General features: G+C 41.7%; 1 protein-coding gene across 15 annotated transcripts in view; it reads left to right on the top strand.

Moving 5' to 3' along the window:
- ARVCF (ARVCF delta catenin family member) overlaps positions 1–23839 on the top strand; it is a 270617-nt gene that overhangs the window by 233514 nt on the left and 13264 nt on the right. For all 15 annotated transcript variants that reach the window (XM_035556879.2, XM_035556865.2, XM_035556866.2 and 12 more), the window contains 6 exons: positions 17494–17621; positions 18574–18724; positions 20067–20259; positions 21385–21496; positions 22110–22200; positions 23352–23405. In XM_035556879.2, the coding sequence (XP_035412772.1) occupies positions 17494–17621; positions 18574–18724; positions 20067–20259; positions 21385–21496; positions 22110–22200; positions 23352–23405 (729 nt within the window). The remainder of the gene's footprint in view (positions 1–17493; positions 17622–18573; positions 18725–20066; positions 20260–21384; positions 21497–22109; positions 22201–23351; positions 23406–23839) is intronic.

Raw genomic sequence — 23839 nt, 5'->3', positions numbered from 1 at the left:
AACTTTTTGAGAAGGGTACTGTAAGTAAGGTTAATTCTTATTAGTCCTCACAAGGGCTTTGAGAAGATTTGAAATGTGCCATATTAGAACATGCTTCCAGCTGCAAAGGTTCTTTCTGAAGTTGAGGTCTGTTCTGTCTGTGAGAGATCGCCATGGCAAAGCTTTAAGCAGGTGGATGTTATCACTTCTCCTCACATCCAATATGGACACTTCATGGCACGAATGTCTTTTTCAGTTTTAGATCATGTAGCTTTGAAATCTAAGCTGAGGAGCAGTGGACACAACCGCTGGAAGGGCAAGGGAACAGGAGTGATTGTAGTGATATGGAAATTTATTTCAGTTCTATATTTATACAGAGCTGAGAATGTGAACATCTTTATGAAATCGTGACAGGGTTCTTCATGTCCATCACTACTTTTGGCTTCTTTATAACTTGTTTACTTCTAGAGCTCCTCCTTTTCCCTTCGTCTTCCTCTGCCTTAGCAGCTAGAGGGAATATGCGAGATGCGTCAGGAAGACAACTTGCTTCCTGAACTGTTTAAAACTCTTCCTTCTGAATGAGAAGAAACTGACACACCAGAAGGTCCTTGGTTATCCCAGGAACAGTGGATGAACATCCACAACTATTCCTCTTCTTTATCCTTCCCTTGCGTTCTTGAATGTTCAGACTTCCTCAGCATGTGGAGGGGAGAAGCTGGCAATTGGAGACAAGATTGTCCCTCTCCATCTTTAGGTCCTTTAGGATTAAAATAACTCCCGTAGTCAGTTTCCAGCTCCTCCTTGCCTAGGGCTGACACCCAAGATTATAGATTTATGATAACAACTAGTTGTATCTTCAGAAGACAAGAATCCCTGGTGGTAAATTCCCTTTCCAGTCTGTTAGGAATCTGTGGCCAAGTTACAAATGCACAGAAATGAGACTTACAGTGTATGTGGTTATAACATCTTCAACTAGAACAGCCTATGCATACTCGCATAATAAAATAGCCTATGAAAAACTAAACAGTAGGAATTCCACTGAAGCACATAGTAATTATGGCAGCTACTGAGGAGATCGAGTGATTTGAGGTTTCAGCAAAGACAGAGCTGGAAGTAAGGAAGTCTCGTTTTCACATTCCAGCATTGCTACTGACTTGCTGAGTGGCCTTAGGCGAGTTAATTGCATTCAGATGCCAGAGCTGTAGTGGACTCATTCATGAAGTCTAGCTAATTCCACTGCCTTCAGTAGAATAAGTACTGGTATTTTCACTGCTGCTGTGATAACCAGTGCAGAATGAGTGTACATGATGTGTTTGTGAAAACAGCAAATTAGGCCAAAGTATTGGGTATCATAACTGTTGCTAGCACTGCAGTGATATGAATATTAAATAAAAACAACTTCTGTTCAAGGTGTGTGGTAGTAGCTTACTCCAGTGGGATGTTTTGTGAATGGAAATTGGAATATTTTGTGATGACTTCCCAGTGCAGAGAGTAGTCTGAAAATACATAATACTGGGAATTGCTTAGTGTTCTTGTTACTCGTGCCACGCTTTGTATTTTTATGAAGTTCAGCTGCCTTATTTATGATGCTTTGCATAGATAAATGTATTGAGAAACCATTACATAACTTGCTGTTACGGTACCTGTTGTAAAACTCAGCAAATTTTACAGCCCAGCTACAGCATTTACTTTAGTTTCAGCGATGTGTTATCTGGCAATTCAGAGGCAGCTAACAGGATCTTAATCCTTGAATCACTGACTGGACTTGCATGTTGGCTACCATTTCTCAGGGTAAAATAGTTAATGTTGGAATGTGTTAGTTTTCAGTTATGTTTTTTGTGCTCGCAACCTTCCCTGCACTGTTTGTCCCATTCTGAGAATAGTTAGTACTCTTCTCTCTCCAGGCTTTTGGTTTGTGTGTATGTTTTTGTACGTCTCACTTCGCATTTTTATTTGACAAGCAATGCTAATTGTTACTCCGAAACAAAATGTCTGTTATTGCAGAGCATAGCTCGTTGTACAGATGCTGATCAAGGACTATTCATAAAATGAGAATATGCCAAGAAAATTTGCCAGAAACAAAAGCAGAAGTTAGTTAAAGGTTGGACTAGATGATCTTAGAGGTCTTTTCCAGCCTGAGTGATTCTATGATGGGGCAGTGTTTATCTCACATAACTTGAACTGCCTCAGCCTTGGGACTTAGTCACTGCAGTGAGATATCCATCCATCCATCCATCCATCCAAAACTGCTGCTTTATGTTAAATTTGTGCCATATGACTTCCTCGGTTTTGTTTAAGAAACAGCAATGAAAGCTCACAGACTTTTTACCCCTTCTAGCTTAAGTGTAAAAAATGAGATATTACACTTTGAAGAGAGGTGCAAATCAGAAAATTGTCCTACTGCCTAGCCAGTATTATTGTGAAAAACAAGAAAGAGGAACTCAGTATTGGCCAGAATTTAGAGATGAAGTTTCATGTCAAAATCAATTGCAAAAACCTTGTTGCACAAGTTACAAGTGTCTCTGGTATCTGTCAGAAGTTAAGGCAGCAGGGTTCTGCTGACAAAGCTACTTGACAAGTTAAGGGACCGGCAGAAAGTTTCAGAGCAGCCGAGGCAGAAAACTGGTATAATGTGGGGTTTGAGTCCCTGGCCAGACTTCCAGAAATAATGTGTGTGTGTAAGTAAAGGGAGTAGTTAGAGCTCCGCGTGAGTGTTATGAAGGCTGTGCCTTCAGGGGAGGAATAGGCGGATGATGGCTTTCTCAGAGGCCTACACGGCTCAGGTGTTTTCAAAACTCAATGTTAGCCTGATATCTCTTGAATCTTACTTAAAATTCTGTCTTGGATAGCCTGACCATCGTGTCTAGTACTCACGCACACAAAAATGCAGGTTAAGCATTGGAACAGGTTCACAGAGAAGCTTTGCTGGGTTTCAAGGCTTGACTGGACAAAGTCAGAACTAACTTGGTTCCGGTTCAGCGCTGAGCCTGCTTTGAGCAGGGGGCAGCCCACGTCACCTCCCACGTTCTTTCTCATCAAGGTTGTTCTCTGTGACTATTTTTGTTAACTGATTACCAAGTCAGCCAAAAAATGTCTGCATGCAAAGAAACAGTGTATTTCTTTTTCTTAGGGACAAGTGTTTTTCAAAAACACTTAACCCACAGCAGCTAGTTAGGCAACTCAGAAGGGAAGAAGTATGAGAGCCCATTTGCCCAGGGCACTTGGGGAAAAAGGAGCATAATATGCAAAATGCCCCTTAATTGTTGGCTCTCAGGTTGATTATATACATATTTATACACAGATTTTCAAGGTATGGCTTTTTTTAAAAAAAAATCTATTTTTACTTATAATATGCACTTTTCTGGTGTCGGCACAATAAACCATGGATTCCTCATAACACTGTTAATCAATCATTGATGGTATGCTTCTAACAGCTAATGATGGAGGAGAGAGCAAGGGACAACAAAAATGGAAGGTAGGTGATTCTGAACTAATTGCAAATTGAAGTACTAGAGATCAGACCAAGGAGGCCTGCCTTGTAGTACAACCAATACAGGAGAAGTACATGCAGTAAGGTGGCTAATATTTTTCCACTTTTGCTTGAGCAGTATTTATTAGAGTTAATGGCAAGCTTTAATCATGGAGTTAATCTGAAAAATTAAAATAAACTGGAATGTCATATAACCTGTGAATTCTAAATTACAGAAGTTACTGGTGCTCATTAGTCAGGCTGAAGCTGCAGATGTGTTTTGCAAAAAGGCAAATAGAATGCGAAAAATTAACTTCTGTTTTCTCAGCATTAATTTCTGGTGCATTTACCTACACAGTTGCTGCAGTCATATTATCTGACTCATTACTTTGTAAACCACTTCGAGATCTTGAATGTGAAAGCTGTTCTAGAAAGCCGTATTTATTTCTACAACCCTGAGTGCTCTACACAGGCTTAAAAGCTCCCCTCTTCTCCATCATGACAGGGCAATGACATGACTTAATATGCTGTATACATCTAACTGTGGATTGAAGTAAAATGACCTTGAACTACGAGGCGGGCATTTTACATCATACAGTAGACACTTAAATTTACCTGTCAACTTTGGAGGGGAGTGGGAGAGCAATCTTACCTCTGCGTGGTTTGGAAAGCAATGTCAATCCAACTGTTATTTGCTCTGAACCTACTGAGAGCTTGATTGCTGACCCAGGCATTTTCAGATGATCTGTGTGAATGTTGATCAGTATGTGGAAGAAAGGAGAGCATTTTTATTTCAGCCTTTCAGACCATTACTTTCAGCCCTGAATTTTCTCTGCCTTGGTCATAGGGAAAACTAGAAGTCTACACTAGCGTGAAGTGTTATTTGTCTGTTTAGGAATGGACTATGGCTGAGGCTTATCTGGAGTGAGGACACAAAAGAGCAATCCTTCCATCTCACATCCAGTCATGTTTTGCATGCCTTGAGGTCTCCGTATTTTACTGAATGTATTGTTGCTTTTGTAGGAGCCATTTAGAGCAACTTCAGTCTCTAACTTTTACCAGTAGCCTGACACTATGACAGTGTACTTGAACAGGCCAAGTCTAGATAGGCAAGACAGAAATCGTGTGTGAGGGAAAAGGAGAATACAGATTGCTAAAGTAGCTGTGCAGATTTACAGAGCATTTCAGTGGCAGAGCTCAGAGGAGAGATTGTTTCATGATTCCTGAAGCAATTTCTTTCCAACTGGCTCATGGTAACAAGAGAGGTAGAAAACCCACTCCATTTCAAAATGTCCGTTCTTCATGTCCATCTCAAACAAAGCCAGGAAGAACATTTAATCTAATGTAACCCCTACAAAATACGAGGGGACATGAATAGGAAAACGTCTAGAGAGGGTTACTTCTAGGAGACTGCTTCCCTTTGGGTTACTGCTAGTATCTAAAACTTGAGACTTGGTAAAGCCATGTATGACTCATGTATGACTCTAGTTCTGCAAGTTTTTGCTTAATAGCTAAATCCCAGCAAAAGCAGGTTCTTTACAAGTCCTACTTGCTTGCTGAAAGCAATACAGAGATTAAACCCAATGAAATGAAACTGTATTGACAGTTTTCTGTGAGATGATTCCAGCTTTCCTGAACACTTGCAATTTGGTGTCCCAAACATCACTGCAGTCTGGAGGCCTATTTCAAGATCCAGCTGTGGGCTGAGATGGCCTATGTGAAGTTAGAGAAGAACACTGTCATGCATATATGAATGATTAGAAATGGGTATATGCTGCAATATAATAGAAACTTCGATACTCTTGAAGAAGTACCTCACCCCATTTGCACTTATGTTGACCTTTTCAGAGTTTCCATAGACATGAACAACCTGCACAGTATGTGTCAGCTTCTGCTTGAAAACTTTTCATGAGTAGTTTTAAGCTCAATTTTTAATTGCATTACGTTATCATAAGAAAGCTGCACTGGAATTGAAAACTGCCTTAAATGACCTGTTTTCCAGGGTTAAGGATCTTTTCGTTATTTTAACAGTGATGAAGTGGTTTCAAGGAAGCTGTTGGAATTGCTTTGAGGTAGTGTCTGTTCTTGCATTGATGTGGAATTTCCCATATGACTCTGGTGGTTTGTGAATGTGGGCCGTGCCTGTAGGATGGTTAAAATGGGGAGGGACTTCAGTTGGATGCTATCTAACATTCATATGCTGTCTCTTGAAAAATGTCTCAGTGCTTACTCTATTCATTTCAACTAAGTATCTCATTCATTGCCTCCTACGAGCTGAGGCCCAAATATTTTTTTATTTTCTTTTTACTTACAGATAGATTTATTTGTGGTTGTAAAATGTGTTTGGGCTGCTAAGGCTTCAGAGAGCTACTTCTGTCCAGATCATCTTGTCGTATCTCACAATTTAGTCCAAATTCAACTTTTATAGCAAGATCCGTGTTTCCAGGAAACCTATTAATTTTATGGGCAAAACTGTTTGTCAGCTCTACCAGTGATTATCAGGCAGTCAGTACATCAGACGTATTTACATTTAATAGAAATTTTTTTGCTTTTCTGAGAAGTTGGCAAGTGGTTGGCAGAAAAAAAAGACTATCACCTCCCTCCACACCTTTAGTGTTGTGTATTGCAGCTCAGTGAGGGAGGAGCAGCAGCAGCACCTTTTCTTGCCTCTCACCATCTGTAGCCCCGGACTGGATATGGACAAGGTGCTTTGAGGGTGGTTGGAAAATCTCTGTTCATGAAGGCATTAGGTTTTCCAGCTGAAATCCATGAGAATTAACTACCCAAATGCTTTACAATGAAAACCTGAGCTGTAAGGGCAATTTTTGTGTTAGAGAACTTGAAGAAAACCTTCTGTTCGTGCTGCTTCCACTCTGGCCTGACATTTAGTTGACATTGAAAACATCAAATTCTTATTCTTGGATGCTTGGGAGATGTTTGAATTGCCTGACAGCAGCATAGTGACTGTAATTGAGACAGATTAGAGGCACTGGGCTTCCTTTGGGGTGCATGTGGCAGCTTTCATGAAATAGAGAGAGAAATTGAAACACACTTTTGACTTTGGAAGCTGCAGCAGGAGCTAATTAGCTATTTTAGAACACAAACAGGATTGGAGGGATGTGTTTGCGTTTGCATATAATAAGTTATTTAATAACATGAGGGAGTCTTTCCATATGGTACTTGCCTATAAAGTGCTTTGACAAGATTGCAGGACTATGCCTGGAATGAACTGAACAGGCTTCCCATGTCAGTCCTGCTGATGAAGAATCACTGACCTTTTATTTCTCGAGGCTGAGATTGGATCTGCTAGCTTCTCGACTTGGATACTGCTAACCTTTCCCCAAGAAAGGTTAGACGTTTATACCTAAATATATCCTTCTAACTGGGAAGTATTTTGAAGTATTTGACGTTTCCGTGAGTGTACGTACACTGGAGAATAGACAGATTTATTCCTCCTTCATATTCTAGGAAGTCAAGCTGGGGAGTTCTGCTGCCCTTCACTGCCTTAAGCAGACAGGCCTCTAGCAAGCACCTGGACTAATAAGAATAACCATACCTGTGTAATGGCTTCTGCCCATTTATGAGATTTTTTATATAAAAAATCATGATGAGAAGTGGAAGAATAAGTAGACTCAGTGAAGCATGAGTAACCCAGAAAAAAGCTTTCAAATTGCCTTCCAAGTGTAGTTCAGTGTGTGAGCTGTGAAAGATTTGTTGTGTTGTTTTTTTTCTTGAAGTTGTTTTTCCCTTGGCACTGAAGATAAGACTCTGCAAAGACAGACTGCGAAGGGGAGAACCTGACAGGTGCCAGCCCAAGTGGAAATACTGTCTGTCGATCCTGGTCTGTCGCAGCTCTGAAGCAGTACACGTTGCTGATGCATCCAAATGCTTGTCAGGGATGTGCAGGCTTTCAAACCAGAGCTGGAAGTCCCTCAGCAGCAGAAAGTTTTTTTGAAGCACCATCAGCAGAAACCCCCCTAGTCCCATACCTGACAAAGCAATCCAATTTCTGTAAATTCCCCAATGATGGAGGATTTGTTTTTGCCTCGCTGGTAAAGATTCAGTGGCAGCATCCACTGTGTGTAAGAGCAGTCAGGGCCTGATCCCAAAGGGTGCTCCGTGTCTTCCCCACATCAATGCACCACAGGCCTGGTAGAGAGGAATCACATCCATGGAGGCCTGGAGGAGTGGGGCTATCAGTTTCTTCAGGTCCTGTGGCTGCTGCTGCATCCAGGCCAAGCCCTTCCACCTTTCTTGCATAACTCAGTGCTCAATGTCTGAGGGTGGGTGGATATTTCAACTAAATAAGCACTACCATATTGTTTTGGGTTTTTTGTTTGTTTTCCTTTGGTGCCTTCCACCTGTCTTTTGTAGTGTTTCTGCCCTTTCTTCCATGCTTGCCTATTTGCTGGAATTTTATGACAGTAAGTTTACAAAGCTTTTCAACATCTGAACAGTTCTGAATAATACCAGAATCCAGTCCACGATTCCTTTTGCAGTAAGTGTTTTTCTGCAAACAAGTTTCTACTACTGAGCTGGGAGGAAGCTAAAAGCTCATTAGCTTCCTAGAGTCAGAGCATCTGATTAGCATCTGGAACTGCAAGGCTGAACTGGACAGGGGCTCGAGGCCAAAAAAGGGCAATTTGGAACACACGATCCTTCGTTAAACACACACCAAAAACTAGGGGAAGGATAATGGTAGGTCCAGGCAGCCAGAAGGCAAAGGAAGGAGTCCGTTAACAGTGCTGTTAATTTGCAGTGATGAGTCGAGTTCTGAGACATTTCTATATTATGAGGTTCTTGAACTTGTTGATAAGGTACTAACAGCAATATGTTGTATTTTATTATTGGACATAGCTGTGGTGTGATATTTTCATGGGTGTTCCTTCAGGGAATTGCTCGGTATCTTTCTCTTTAAGAAACACATTTTATGCAGTAAGCTCAAACCTTCTAACAGTTGGGCTGGACTGTTAGGCATCTGCAGTAGTGAAGGCAGTGAAAAGTCTGTCGTAGATCTCACATCTGTTCAGCTGCATCACGTAGCAGCTATGGTCTGAAAAGGAATAGCATGCTTTTACTGAGCTGGATGTGGGTTTTGTAAGGAAAATATTTTTATCCTGTTTTGGCTTTTTTTTCCAGTTTAAGGAAAAGTCCCTAAAAACACGCATGTTCTGGCATGTACACACAAATATGCAGTTGTAAAACCACATTTGCTTATATAATGTGAAAAGTAACAATTTTCCTCAAGCTTCCAATCTTCATTAGCTTTACTAGCCATCTCTCTATTCCTTTTGCTCCTTTGGGAAAGCTTGGCTAAATAGAAAAGACCTTTGCAATATGCTTTGAAAAGCAGTGAGTTCAAGCCCTCCCATAGTGGAGAGTAAGCAAGTTCCAGCCTAGAGATTCCATCATTTAAAAGCTTCATATATTAAGAAGTGGGGTTCATTTTCACACCTGCTTGTATCAAATGAGGCTTTCTGTAATGTCCCCTCATTGCTGCATCTGTCCAGAGTTGCAAATGGGAACCATCTTTGGCTGTGCTTTGGATCTTGACTGCTGTGGCATCCCCATGTGTTCGTGGCTTGTCCTTACAGCTCTGAGGACATTAAGTGGACACCTCCCTGGGCTTCCACATTTTCTACTCATGCAAACTGGCCCAGAAGCCAGACAGACTGGGCAATGTTCTCATTTCTACCTTGGATTGTGCAATCCGTGCAGTTGCTATCCATGACTGAACAGGAGGGGTGACAAAACAGAGCTGTTTGTTACCGTGCGCTAGGAGAGACCCCTCGGGGCATGTGAGCAGTCGCCAGGCTCTACCATCTGGGCCCTTTTAGGGCGGAAGAAAGTTCAAGTGAAATTCTGGACCCTGGTGGAGACAGGAACAGATGTGTCAGAAGCACCCGTGGTAGCAGCAGCACCTCTGAGACCGAAAAGAATAAGCATGGACATTTGACTTGGTCCAGTGTTGTTCAAATATTCCTATTATGTAGCAGACGGCATCTGGAAAGTCAGGTTTTCCCTCCCAGGGAAACATAACATGATCAATGACATGCTTCATATTGATCTTGTGTGCTTGGGCCAAATTGCTGTCTGTTTAAGGAGTCCCCAGTGCCATGTGCATCATCACCGTGTCCAGTGTCCTGTTGGCATTAGCTGTTGGAGGCACGTGTCCAACCTGAAAGCTTCAGGAAGAAGCTTCCCTGGAGGCAGCAAGCAAGACTGTCTGCATCTAGGAGTATTTGCATTGCTGCTTTCCTAGCACATCGATCTGCTGTCAGTGAGATCACCAGCCTGATAAACCTAATCTGTCTTCTGTCTTCCAATAACGAAGCAGTTGAAGCAAGAGTACGCTGTAACCCGTAAGACTACCACAAACGCACAGAATCTCCCCAAGCAAGAGAAATGTTCACCTGCAGCTTGGAGTCTGAGGTGTGCCTGAGCTATGACGAGTACACTATCCTGCAAGGGTAGCGGCATTGCGCTCTGTAAACCCTGCAGAGCTGGCCGAGCTTTGCTGAGATTTAGGTTCCTATTCACTTGCACATGTGAATGAGGATTTTGAACCATGTTCCAGTTTGAGATTTGGCATTGGTGTTGCAGGGCCTGAAGTGCTTTTTGGGGCTTGCAAACTCCATGGTAAGGTTGTTATGGAAAAAGGGGAACCTGTGCTTTCAAACAGATAGTGTTTGATCTGTAGCTCATAAAGAAGAGACTCCAAGGTGTGTGGCATGCGTGAGAGAGAATGATGTTTAGTGGGTGATTTTAGGTAAAAATTGCATTTCAAAACACACTGGTTTTTGGAATAACATATATGTCCATTTTCCTTAAAGGAAAATGTATTTAGTTATTTCTGTGAAGTAAATAGTAACTTTGGATCAGGTGAAGTAGCGAAAAAAGGAAGTATTGACATCTCATGTACTGTGTGTAAAGCCTTCAAGGTCAGATACAAGTCTTCTGGGTCTGGCGTAAAGGAAGCTATTTACATGCACCTTCCATTTTAATCATTCGGCCCAAGGGTTTAATGTTAACTTCAGATCCATAGCATTGTTGCTTGTAACGATGGTTTTTCTCAAAAAACACACCAGAGGTGACCTACAAATGCTTAAATGTGCAGTCCACCAGCTCTCCCTCTCAGTGGAGACCTTCAGCAGTTTTCCCTTCTCTGCGTCAGCCTTGCTGCCGGGTATTCCCTGCCCTTCAGTACCAAGCCTTCGGGGACATCCCATTCCCCTTTTCGACTAGTAGCTTGGGTAGTGCTCTAGTTATCTGCAGCAGCATTCAGATCCTTATTAAGTATTGGTCCTCCAGAGCCTTTTCTACTGATTAGTGAACAGTGGAGAGAATGTTGTTAACTGAGTATCTCCAGCTGCCAAGAGACTTTGCTGCACAGGCTTGAAAAAAAAGCCTTTGTTGTTGAGCAGTGTGTCAGAAGCTGTTGGGAGAAATGCTGCTTGCAGGTTGCTTGGAAAGGAAGATCTGTAGTAGCTTTAAAATATCTGCTTGTAGAAAACAGTGTGCTGGAACTCACAAGGTCAAAATGGGTTGTGTTTAATTGAGCCATCTCTTTGTTAAATTGCATATTCTTTGATATGAAACGAAATACAACTAATCTCATACAAAGCAATCTCTGTAAGAGGAGATACCCTGATAACAGCTCATGGAGCCTGGGAAACCTAAAGAATAATAGAAACAGCAAAAGACAGTTTGCTTTCTCAGGCATCCTTATTTCTCCTGTGCTGCCTTGCCCTCCCATTTCCTCTCTTGCTGCCCTTCTGCCTTCCCTGAGACTAGCCCCTTGGTTTTTTGCGTACCTCCACACTTTGAAGTGCTGGTAGCATTCCTGTTACATCCTTGGCAGGGCTGGGGGACTGCTTCCCTTTTGAACTCGTGAGCCATTGCTTTTTTCATTGGGGGAGTAGGTGGTAAACTGGGAAGAGTTGATGTAATTTTAGAACTTGAGTGACTTGGTAGGTTAGTTGGAAAGGTCACACACTATGGCCGTATTTGTTTTCTAAATAGAAAACCTCCTCTTAAATATTCCCTCAAGCCTGATTTGAGTCTCATGTGTCCCATAATATTCTGGTTGTTATTTTCAACACTACTTAAAGGCAATTCTGGCTTTCTTCAGCACTCCTGCTCAGTGGTGGATGGTGCATTCTTGGCTGAATCTCTGCAATAAGCATAATACCTGTCCTGACTTGTGCTCTACCCTGACGTGAAAGCTAGAAAGACTCTTCATCATGTTCCACCTATTATTTCTTCATCATCCATTGGAGAAATTTGCTCTGCCTCTGTTGTATGACATTCAGTATTCTACGTGTATCTGTATTGAGCTGCATTCGCCATCAATTATTTCGAGCGTTTGGCTCTGTTGGAGCTGGCTGTGTTTTCACTGCTGTTAAGCCTTTCAATTAGAATAATCTTGCAAGTTTATGTTGGCATTCAAGCTGTGCACCGGGTGCTGAAGCATAGCATACAGATGGAATGGAGCTGATGTTTTTTTTTATTATTTTATTTTATTTTAAGGATCTGATTACTGTTTTTATAAACTAACCAGATGCCTCCCCCCCGCCTTCTGTGTTTGTTTTTTTTCATATCGCGTACTATGAATCTGCAGGGTGAGGCTTCCTGGAATGGGAGGTGTTGAGCTGCTAGACTGACTTGCTGCTTAGTAATGAAAATATATCTGTAGAAAATGATTGTGAATTCTGGTTTACAACTGTTTAACTTGCAAACAATGAATTGCATAGTTTTTAATGAAGTTACCAGCCCGCTGTCAGGAGAGGGCAGGAGTCTGAGATGTGTGGAGCTTTTCTTTCTTGCAGAATCAAATCGTTAGTTTCTTTTACTGACATGAGGCTTCTCTTTTGGCTCATAGCTTCCTAGTTGCTTAGGCAGCTGCTTTCTTTTTCTACGAAGTATGTTAGCGTATGCCCTTGCAGAGAAGTTGCAGTTTGGGCTCCACTCGCTCCATCTGCTGGTAGCTGTCACATCTTGCGCCCTGAATTGGCCGGCACAGAGGATGAGTGTATTAGCAAGTAGTGCAGCTCTGTATGAGTAGATCAGCCCTTGAACTTCCTCACGTTGCTGGTCAGCACACCCTCAGTGTGGTCCTGGAGTGCATCTGTTGGTTTAGTTTCATCCCAAGATGAGTCCAGATGGTGCTCTGACTGCTCTGTGTTGGGAACCGAAGTGCAGTAAGTGCAGGGCAACTGGGAAATTGATTTCAGAAGGGGTCTTTATTAAAACACTACTGTAAATGTGGCTGTGGACACTGCAAGAACAAGTAACTGTAAGAGTTCATTTTAGTGACTTTTTTTCTTTGGGGCTAAGGTTTTTTTTTGTTGGTTTGTTTTTCTTATGGTGGTGTTCCCTGCATCCTTCTAGCTTGGTATGAAATTTGTTTCTATTTTTAAACAGCAAGTCAGAATTTTTGTCAAGATAGAAGTAAAGCAGCATGTCTGCTCCAGCAATAGGACTCTAATCTGACCTATGTATGCACGTGTATAATTTCCCATGCCTGCAGGGTGACAATAAATCCTAAATGATGTGAGAGGTAAAGGGAATTCAATTTGGCCACCTTGCTCCAAAGAGAGATGTCTGAATCTGGGATTAATCTGGTATATCAGAGAGAGGCACCTGGTGCAATAATTTGTGTTATTGCCAGAATGTAGCTAAGTGTAGGCACGGTATCAGCATTGCCAAGATGAAAGCAAATAAGTTAGTGGATGAGGTGATCCACAAAGTGCTGCATCATTCTCAGCACACCGAGCGCTGAATGGATCAAGATGGCTATTCAGTTAATTCCTCAGGTCTTTTCAATGCAGGATTGAAATCACTGTCTGTGCTGTTACTGTTCTGTGGGTGAATAAAGGATAATCCACTTGGCAGCATTTGGTAGGGTGAACTTCACACCGAGCTAATCCATTGCCAGTCTTGAGCAACTTGGATGGAAAGAAGCTCATCTACCTTTTTTTTCAAAGGTTGAAACCACAGCATGTTGGTGAAGATGAGTCTAATGTGCAAGATCTTTCTTTGTGTTCATGCCAGTGGTTGGGGGGAATGCGTAGATGCTGTAAAATGTCTGACACTCACAATGACATCAGTGTCCAGGGCATTTTCTGCTTCTCTAAAAGGGAAAAGCTCGTAGAGCCAAATTGTTTGCTTTGCATTTTGCAAATGTGTGTGTGAGCAATAAATGGCTTATTCCCAAGTGTAAATTGCAACTCAGCAAAAATCTATAACCTCTGGAAAAAGGCTCATTTAATCTGGGAGAAATTATCTTTTTAAAAGGCAGTGCTGAATCTGGGCTATAATTGGAACAGTTTTTAAAGGAAAAGAAAAACAGTGGGTGTTTTTTCTCATTTGATATATTACCTATTGCTAATGACCCTCTTTTCTCATTTCCATTTAAAAGATGGACATAAGCAATTAGCTATATATTGCACAAAAGCAGCATTACCTGAAAAAATAATTAAGATGATCCTGAAATTAAGGAAATCAGTTTAGAAGAGAAGCAGGTGCTTAATGGAGGTGAGACCAGCTGTGCTTCCCAGGAACGTGCTTGAAGCGCTTCGTGGAAAAATGTGCAAGGCCTCCACACAACACTGGAAGGGAACGTATAATAATTCAGATAAATTGCATCCTATAAATAGCAGAGCTGGACTCATTAGGACAGGAGGCAGATGGAGAAAAGACAAAACTTGTTTGTTTCTTTTTAAGGGACTGTAACGCTTATGAAAAGTGTCAGCTTGTCGTCAGTGAGGGAAAAACCCTCCGGTGCAGGAGTAAGTTTCTTGCTATTAGGTTCTCATCTCTGCTAATGAGCAGCTATCCATGAGGGGCATTCCTAATACTTGGGTTTAGTAATTCCTGCAGTTTTCTGGTATAGCCAGACTTACACAGAAGTGTTGCAGTGCTGGAAGTGCGCAGCAGGTGCGGAGCCCCCAGCTGGGGCAATGACACGATGGAGGACAACATCTTGTATATGGTGCATAGCACTTGCTAACTCCTTTTGAAACAGGTGTTAATGGAGCAGAGGCCGAAATGTAGATGGAAAATGGGGCTGTGTGGAATGAAATGGGAATCATCCACCAAACAGGCCTAAGAGATTATGCCCCAAAGCAAAAATGTACTGGCAGTTGGTAGAAGAAATGCTGTGTTTTGTTGAACAGAGAAGGTGGGAGACACGAAGACGTTTCTGAGATGCTCTTACGTTGGTAAGTAGGAAAAAGGAGAGGCTTTCATGCAGGAAGAGAAGTAATGACAGCAGGCAGCTGGGGGGGTGCGTGACTGGAATGCAGCTCGGACTGCAGGAGGTAAGCGGAGGTGAGAGGGTTATTGCTTCTGTGTGCATCGGAGTATTCATACCCAGGAAGGTGCTGAGAAGGAAGAAGGAATCCAGCCAAAAAGGAACATACAAAGTGACAGAAAGGGCAAATTGTAGACTGCACTGAAATCACAGAAGAGGGTGAACTTGTGGGGATGTTTCCACGTGTGCTGCAATTATGACTAGGCAATTTAAAATTAAGCCATAAGAAGAGGACTGCAGAACTGCCTTTTTTTCAGTCACACACAGTTCTGAGCTCGAATACAGATGCGCTGAATGTTCTGTATGAATATTCTGTTAATGAACCTACCTTCAGCTGATGAACCTACCTTCTGATTCATGTTTCAGCAAAGCTTCCTTAAAAGATAACACAGTTTCCAAATTCCAGTAAGCTATCCTAAGACGTTTTTTAAGTATTAGTGTTCCGGAAAGTAATACTACACACTTCTCAGGCAGCAGTGCTTTTTCTTGAGGAGTTCTTAGATTGCCAATTCACCTTGTGAAGTGGCAGAGGAGAAAGGGGATATGAAGGTCATACTGGAGTCAGATAATCACAAACTTATTCAAGGAATGGTGAAGAGCTATACAACTGTTCGTGCTTCATGTATTAAGTAACTACAGTTTTTCTCAGCATTCAATATAGGGGGCAATGATCCCAGGGCAAGGAGAGGACAGTGGAGAAGAGGAAAATAAGTGGTATGGATTGGCAGGATGCCTTTGGGGATTGCCACCTGTTGCAGCTTGCACATAGCTGTAGGTGTCATGTAACAAGCAAATGGTGGCATTAAAGCCAGTCTCAGACGTGGAGCAGGTTAACTATCCGGTAGTTTAAAAAGAATGCATGTGTGCTGGTATGTATGTGAGGGAACTGAGCTGGGAGAGTGTGAGACCGCACACCGAAGCTCGGGGATCCTCATGCATAGATCAGTTTTCTGGTATGGAGCAAAGAAGCCCCTGGCAGATGAAGTGTGTTTTCAATGGGATAAATGAGCCCTGTATATGAAGTGGGGGGTAACATGGCCTTGAGTTTATGGTTAGTGGTACACAAGGTTTAGAGTTCTGAGTTCTAAAATCTTGGCACGCATAGTCCCACAGCTGTACCTACTGTGAAAACCAGGGAAAAACAGAGATGAAATGTAAGGCTCTCATTTCAGAAGGCCGTTTTATCCTTCTTAGCAACAGACAATTTTTAAAAGAAAAATTCTGACAGGATATCCATTTGATAGGGTAGGATTGTTCAATTTTCAGTTGGCTTTGGGATGTCTGAAATATGATAATTTGTGATATGTGCTGAAAAATATGTGTATGAGAGATGGCTGATTTAGAAGAGAGTACTGAAGAGGGGGAGTGATTTGTGTTTGTAGGTTTCTTGTCTTGCTAGTGGAAAACTCACTTTGGATTATGCTACACTTCTGGGACAGCATCTTGTTATGTGAAAACATTCTTTTTGTGTCTACAAATATCTTGTTTTTAATTCTACTAGCAGACAAGCCTCATGTTTCCTCCTCACCCACGCTCATTCATACCTGTCATGGAAGAAAGCATGAAATCCTTTTTTCCAGAAATGTTTTCACAGATAGTTGCCTGCTCATCGCAAACTCTCCAAAAGTCATCAATCCAGAAACACCTTCCAGCTGCAGTCACTGTAGATGTGTCTTTGTTGACCATAGGTTGTTTGTGCTTTCCTGTATTCAACAAAACATTTTTAGGGGGATTAATTTGTTGTTGACATAATCTGAACAGCACCATGATCTCCTTGATCTTGTTTGTCTGGCAAGCGCTCTAACTGGGTGCTTGCATATTCTTCCCTCATCAGCGCAGTATCGTGCCACACCTAGTTAAGAAAGATAGATAAAATCGCTTCAAAATGTGCAACAACTTTCTACTAATGATGTGTCCTTGCCTAAAGCAGGGCCCCTTTTTTACTGTGGTGGATGGGTAAATCCTAATCCTTTGAGATGAGGAAATTAAGACACGGATGCTCCTGTCAGTTACTCAGCATCGCAAAAGGAAACAGCAGAGCTGGGAATAGCTCCCATTCCTGACGAGCTTAAACTGCAAAGCCGATGCAGTGACACTGGGGATACTTAGTTAATACATGTCTGTTGCAGTCTTGCAGTGCGATGCTGGTGTATTTCTTTACCTGATGTCTGAAATAGAGTCAGCATTTCTCCCTGTCCATTCCAGCTGGGGATTCTTATCATTTCGACATCCTGCATCTTTTTTTCCTTCACATAGGAGTTGTAAGAAGGGGGTGGGTGATGGGATTGTAGCTTGCTCTCTTTGGCCCTGTTGTTGGTGACTGTGAAAATGAGATAATTCGAATGAAAACAGGAGTGCAAGTTTGCAGCCCAGGCTGCAAAGTAAGAATTGTTGCAGACAGTCATTGTTTCTTGTCACCTTGTTATTACCTGCATATACTCACCCTGCTAGACAGTCATATAGAATAGCACAGGTTTCAGAAACAATTATCTACCTGTAGATGAGCAAAGGGACCTTCAGCCTAGCTGAATGTCCTGTAGATGAGTTCCCATGTGCGCTGCTTTCAACAAGGGTGGGTAAAACAGAATGGACGTGGCAGAAGCCCTTCTTTCTGTGGCATAGCTTTCTCTTGGCTGTTCTCTTATGTGATTAAATAAAGCTAAGTTACATGTTCATTCAGACATGCCTTCTCTGCTTCTCTTGCTTCCATTCTCCTCTTCCCCACCTGCAGGCTTTGAATTACTGTACCAGCCAGATGTGGTCCGCCTGTACCTCTCCATCCTCACCGAAAGTCAGAACTTCAACACTCTGGAAGCTGCAGCGGGGGCTTTGCAGAACCTCAGTGCTGGCAACTGGATGGTGAGTGCAGTCTTCTCTTTAGTCTCTTTTATACCTTTTGTGCAAGCAAAGAACAAAGCTACATCCATTGCAAGTGCACTATAACCTTGTGCATTTACGTGTCCTTTAAAAAGAAGGGAGGTGGGAACCCTGAAGAAATTATTTCCATTTTATTTGTCCACTTAAGATGCTTTGCAACTTCTGGACAGATGGTGTTTACATAGTGTCACTTAGCTCATGACAATTTAACCATGAGCTGGGTTTAGTACTTAAACCACTTAACCATTGCCACATCCCTTCAGAAAAACTTGTTGTTAGATGTTTATGTTGTGAATACTTAATTCATTGGATTGTCAGATTGCTCAGGAAACTGTACTCCAAAGTGTCCTCTGATTTTTTATTTTTTTTCTCTGAGCCATCCCTAGTGCTAATCAGGCAGTTCTCAAAGGTATGCCTGATTACTTCTAGAACCCTATGGCTAAGTGGGACTGAGCAGCAGCCTGAAGATCAGGAGGGGGACACTTTGCAGCTGTCTTGAATACAGTTGATTTTAAAATCAACCATGAAAAAGAGTAAAAGCATTTAAGTGGAGGTGGGGGAAGATAATGTGCTTCAGATGTCTTGCCATTCCCTCCAAATGACCTCTTTTTCCTAACCCAGAGGGATGTGTTTTCACACTGAGATGTTTACAGAACAGATGCTGGTGGACGATACTCCTTTTTTCTATTTCTGTCCTCTTTCTCCATTATCTTGCGAAGTTGCAAGGTGAACTTCCACATCCTTTCATCTTGGTGCTCAATGAATTTGAATGATGCATTAAGTTGTAGATGCATCAGCACAATACCTCCTAGATAGTCCTTGTAGGAAAAAAAAAATGAATTACAGCACTGCAAGAAATGCCAGAGGCAAGGCAAGGGTGGGTACGTGAACTCACAATACTTTGTGTTTCTTTTTCCTTGTGTGTTCTGATCAGTGGTCCACGTACATCCGTGCAACAGTGCGGAAGGAGAGAGGCTTACCAGTGCTTGTGGAGCTGCTCCAGTCTGACTCCGACAAGGTTGTAAGGGCTGTGTCAATTGCTCTGAGAAATCTTTCTATGGATCGCCGCAATAAAGATCTTATAGGTATCTTCTGAACTTTTCTTACCAGGCTGGGATCTTGGATACCCTTGAGAGACCTCATGTTTTTTTTGTCAGTTTGAGGGGTCATTTTGGATGCAGTTTCCATCAGTGCTCATTACTCTGTGTAGCCACCAAGTGAAGAGTTGTCAACTCAGGATGTATTTCCAGCCCATTCAAACAAGCCATGGCTTAAGAGAGATTTCTAACTCAGGTCTAAAAGTAGATGTGGAGTTTTGTAGGAGAGGGGGAGTGTGTGTGTAGCTATGCAGAGGACTGGGTGGGTTAAGAGGCCGCTTGTCTCTTCCTTAGCTCCGGCTGACATGGCACATGCTCCTGGTTGCATATGGTGGTTACAGATGTGTTGTTCCTCAGGTCTGCTATTAAAAATAGAGTGGCGGCCTCGTGCTTGGTGTGCTGAGCTTGCCTGGGGCAATGCAGTGGGCTCTCAAGTTGTCCCGGTTTTTTTCCTCATGTCCTTCTTTCCTCCTCATCCTTCTGTGTGGTAGTTGCTGTAGAAGCTGGATGCCAAACAACTTACTATTGAGATAGTCTCTTTGAAATTAGTTCTTCAACAGTGCTCACTAGCTCCTATCCAGTGGTGTAAATACGCATTTTTTCAGAAAGATTCAGCTCTGGATGCCTCTATGTATTTAATTGATGTATGTTTAAACTGCGACCTTGTTAGGCAAGGAAATATCTGGGACGTATTTAGGGCCATCATCCAAGTTGATACTAACAAATTGCAACATGGAATCCTGCCTTAACACATCAAGTTTCTCTTTTAATAGTTCAGAGATGTAGCTAGGCAAATGGTGCAGACCAACACCTGGGAGTGATAAACTCCTGGCTCCCTGTTTTTTCTCCAGTACCATACAATGTGAAGGCTATCTGGACCCAGGAAGAAATACTTTTACCTTTGTTGGTTGAAGGTTAATAAATGCGTGGCTGCACACCTTGCCCCAGAAGGCCTATTACAAGGCTAAGTTGAGTAAACCGTGTGCGTATATTAGCATGAATATGTGGCATTAGCAGCAGCTACTGGATGCTTTTTGCCTCAGGCACTGCAAAGTATGATAGATGCTGGCTGTAAAAATCCCAATAAAAACTGCATTTTTTCTCCTCACTACCTTTTAACATTCATGATGGAGGAGTTTGTCTTGGATATCAACTCTCAATCACCTTGAAATAATGAATGATAAACCACTTACAGTTACAGTCTCGAGATTCAAAACATTTGCATTATTAAGTTTTTTGATCTGGCAAGCACCCTTGAACTTTATCATTCAGGATGGGAAGCTGAAATGATTATTAGGGCTGAGTAATGGTATCCCTTCCCCTTATCTAGGTAGTTATGCCATGGGTGAGCTGGTAAGAAATTTGCCCAGCAGGCAGCAGAGATCCGCAAAGAACCTGGAAGAGGATACAGTGGTTGCGGTGTTGAATACGATCCATGAAATCATTACTGACAGCTCAGAAAATGCAAGGTCTCTGATCCAGACACAGGGCATTCAGAAGCTGGTAGCTATCAGCAAGTCAAGGTAAGTGACAGTTGAAAGCAAAACGCATGAGAACTCACTGCAAACCTGAAAATGTTACTGTGAACAGCAGTGGTTTGCTTTGCAGAAGTATTTGAGCATCCTAGCCTTTCACAAGTGTAACTAAAGCAATTATTATATACACAACATAAAGTCACACCTTTAATAGGTTTGTGACCCCCCCCCCCCCCCCCCCCCCCCCCAAAAAAAAAAGTGAATTGGGTGAAAGTTTCTGTCATGTTAGGACATGACATGTTAGAACATGGCACCATTCTTTTCCAGGAGTGCCAGTGATGGAATCTGCTCCTTTTAAAATAAAATGCTTAATGATATTCAGTAATTATTCTGGCCAAGGGGCTGGTGGTGGTAATTCAAAGTGACAAACTTTCTCTGTATGATATTGTTGAAAAACTGTTCTGACTGCTTTACAGAAAAGTTTGTTTAGCCAAGCAAACAAATTTAGTTCAGCCAGTTAGACACAAGCTCATTTTTTAGATACGTATTCAGGAAATTTTTGGGAGAGTAACTGAAGCCTTTGCTGGGTTGTATTTTTATGAAATAAGAAAGACAAATATCTAGCCCTGCATTATTTTATAGAGCTTGCTTGTGTACTGACTTAGTAATGAATGGCTGGAAATTCATTTGGGGATTAAAATTTACTTATATTTTGCTAACCTAAATTGCTTTGTAAGGTAAAACAACCTCATCAAGTTGAGAGGTATATATATAAGTTGACGTGAAGGTTTGAAAAGGAGCTCAGAACACTTGGGGGGACGGGGAAGGGTGTTCTCTAAATAAATCCAGATAGAATTGGAATCCATCTATTTTCTGTTAATGGCAACTACAGAACAAAATGGTCATCCTGGCCTCAGTGCTTGCCCAGGAATGCAATGCTGAGAAAACAGAGATCTTCAGAATTTATGACTTGTTGGATTTTTCTTTTTGTCAACAAATACCCATATATGTGAAGAAGTCACTAAATGATTTCACATACATCCTATAACTCATCGGCTCTAAGAACAGCTCTGTGAAGTACTAGGTACCTGGATCTTGTTTTGGTGCAAAGAGGTAGACGTGAATAGTCTTACGTTGCTTGATATTTGACACTAATTTTGTTTTGCAAATCAGCCAGTCTCCTAGAGAAACAAAAGCAGCATCTCACGTTCTTCAGATGATCTGGAGTTACAAAGAACTACGAAATGCCTTGCAGAAGGATGGTTGGAACAAATCACACTTCCAGGTAAAGATGCTGGGTCTTAGGTTATGGAAATACCTGAGTGGAACATGTCCTAAGTTGGTCTAATACTGATGTCGGATAGATTTTGCAGGCTTTGATTCTCTTCGTCTAGGTGATAGAACAATATACTGTAATCTATTCAGTCATAACATCATCCATATATACTTGCTGAGTAGGTTTTTCAGTGGTCTGTGAAATGCAGCTTTTTAGTTTTTGGAAGTGTGCCACCTTGTATAGGCCAACTGCCCATGCTTTACTCAAGAATTAGCATGTCTTTTCGCCTTTGAAATGTATTCTATTCAGCAGCATAGGACATACACCCGTTCTTGACGGGCAGGTTCCTCACCTTCCTTTGTGAAAAGGTTGAGCTCCTTTTACAGACCAACAATGCAGCCTTGTAGATAGTGCAAGAATAAATAAATAAATCCAACAACAAATCTGTATGAAAATAATAATAATAATAAAAAAAATACTCCACAGCCATGTTATCAACAGAAGGGGGACTTAGCAGCATTCCATGATCTTATTCCATACTGTTGGTTAGTTGATTTTTTTTTTTTCTTGTTCCATTTCCCAGACTAGCAATTTCATATGTATGTGATTTTTTTTCTTGTAGTCTGTTTCTGCAACTCCGAAGGGTTCCAAGGGTACTGCTGGCAGGTCTGCCTATGACGACAGCACTTTGCCTCTGGTGGATAAAAGTCAAGGTCAGTTCTGCTCATTATCACTTTTTGTATTGTGCTTTGCTTGCTTGCTGAATTTGCCACATCTGTTGTAGAAGTGAAAAGGAGGGCAAGGAGTGAGGGGGTAAACACATTTTATTTATGTGGTGCTTTTTTACTCCGCAGTCACAAAATGATCAGTCCTATTAGCTGGATATAAGTGGTATTCCTTCCCCTGTGAAATGCGTGCTACTGATATTGCGTACAAGTTGAGAAAACAACATCATCAGTTAAGTCTTCTTAGGAGAATTTGGGATAGATGTGAAATGGGATATAGAGGAGAACAGCTTTTTTTTAACCATGTTATTTATTAGTAAATCTCGCTTTCAGCCAGGCAGTGGGCTTGGAATCTCAGCACTGGAGTTTTTCCTTTCTAAATAAATGTGGCTGCTTTGGCAACGCTTCTTCCTCTACTGTGCAAGTTTTTTCATTTGAGATGGTTTATCCAAACACTAGCTAAACCTAACTGTTGTTTGTTCATCAGGCCTGACACAGCTGTACCAACACTGGTGTGTAAAGCTTCAGCTTTAGTTTCATTGTGACTGCTTTGTCTCTGAGTCTAGTTCTGGTTTCTAATACTCAGACATCTAAATTTCTGTTAGGAAATCTGTAGTCTCCCTATGACAGTGTGTCATATTGCTCTTAACCCTGTTTAACTGCAGATTACTGCAAAAAAAGACAGACATGCTGTCCTGCCACCTTCTGTCTGTTTGATCAAATTTGGCAGATTATGCAGACAGAGAATGACTATGGTCAGATCTGCAAATGGATTGTAAACTTTTTATTTTCTTTGTGGGTTAGCTTTCTGTTGGCTCAGCAGGCTGCTTGATTTGTTTCTGTGACTCAGAGAGAAGCTTGTTAAGTGGTAGGTAATCCACAGCAGAAATGGTGTTTCTGTTATCACATGGAGAGAGGGAGTTCTGTATTGCAGTGCCAAAGCAGAAAATAAGGGTTACATGTGCTGGAGAGCTTACATCAAACTTACCTTTCTGAATGGATAGCAGTTGATTGCAGGCTTACTGTAAAAGACTATTCAGTACTTTATGGACCTCTCTGTTCTGTGACTAATATACAAGTACCAGGTGTTGAGAAAAAGCAAATGTAACTCAGGTAGTTTCAATGTTTCTGTTTTATAGATAACGAGAAGGCTGGGAGTCGTGATATGATACCTATGGATGAACTTGGCCCAGGTAAATTCAGTCATAGATCAAACCCTCTGTCTGTTTCAATAGAGCACACTGTCACTCACAGGAAAGTTCAGCTATTTTTCTGGGTGATACTCTTTCAAATGGATAAAGCTGACATTTAAAAACAGAACATTACCTTACAAAAGATTGGTCACTTTCACTTTTTTCTTTCCTTCTTTTTCTTTTAAATGCACCTATTGTGTACACACCAATTTCTCCACTGCTTTAAGCATAGAACGGAGAAATCTTGTCCTAGCTTTCATTCTGTCTCCTGGCTCTTGAGGCAGCTGCATTCCATATTACAGATCTGAAAACCTGGAGATGCAGAAGGAAAAAGTTGAAAATTTACTTCGGCGTGACACTTAAATCCATTCTGCCTTTGTTTTCTATAGGTAATAACAAAAATGTTAGTACGTACAATACTCTGGGCTCTGCCT

Source organism: Cygnus atratus, chromosome 17 (assembly GCF_013377495.2).
Source record: "Cygnus atratus isolate AKBS03 ecotype Queensland, Australia chromosome 17, CAtr_DNAZoo_HiC_assembly, whole genome shotgun sequence".
NCBI classification, from domain to species: Eukaryota; Metazoa; Chordata; class Aves; order Anseriformes; family Anatidae; genus Cygnus; species Cygnus atratus.
This window is presented reverse-complemented; position numbering and strand designations above follow the sequence as displayed.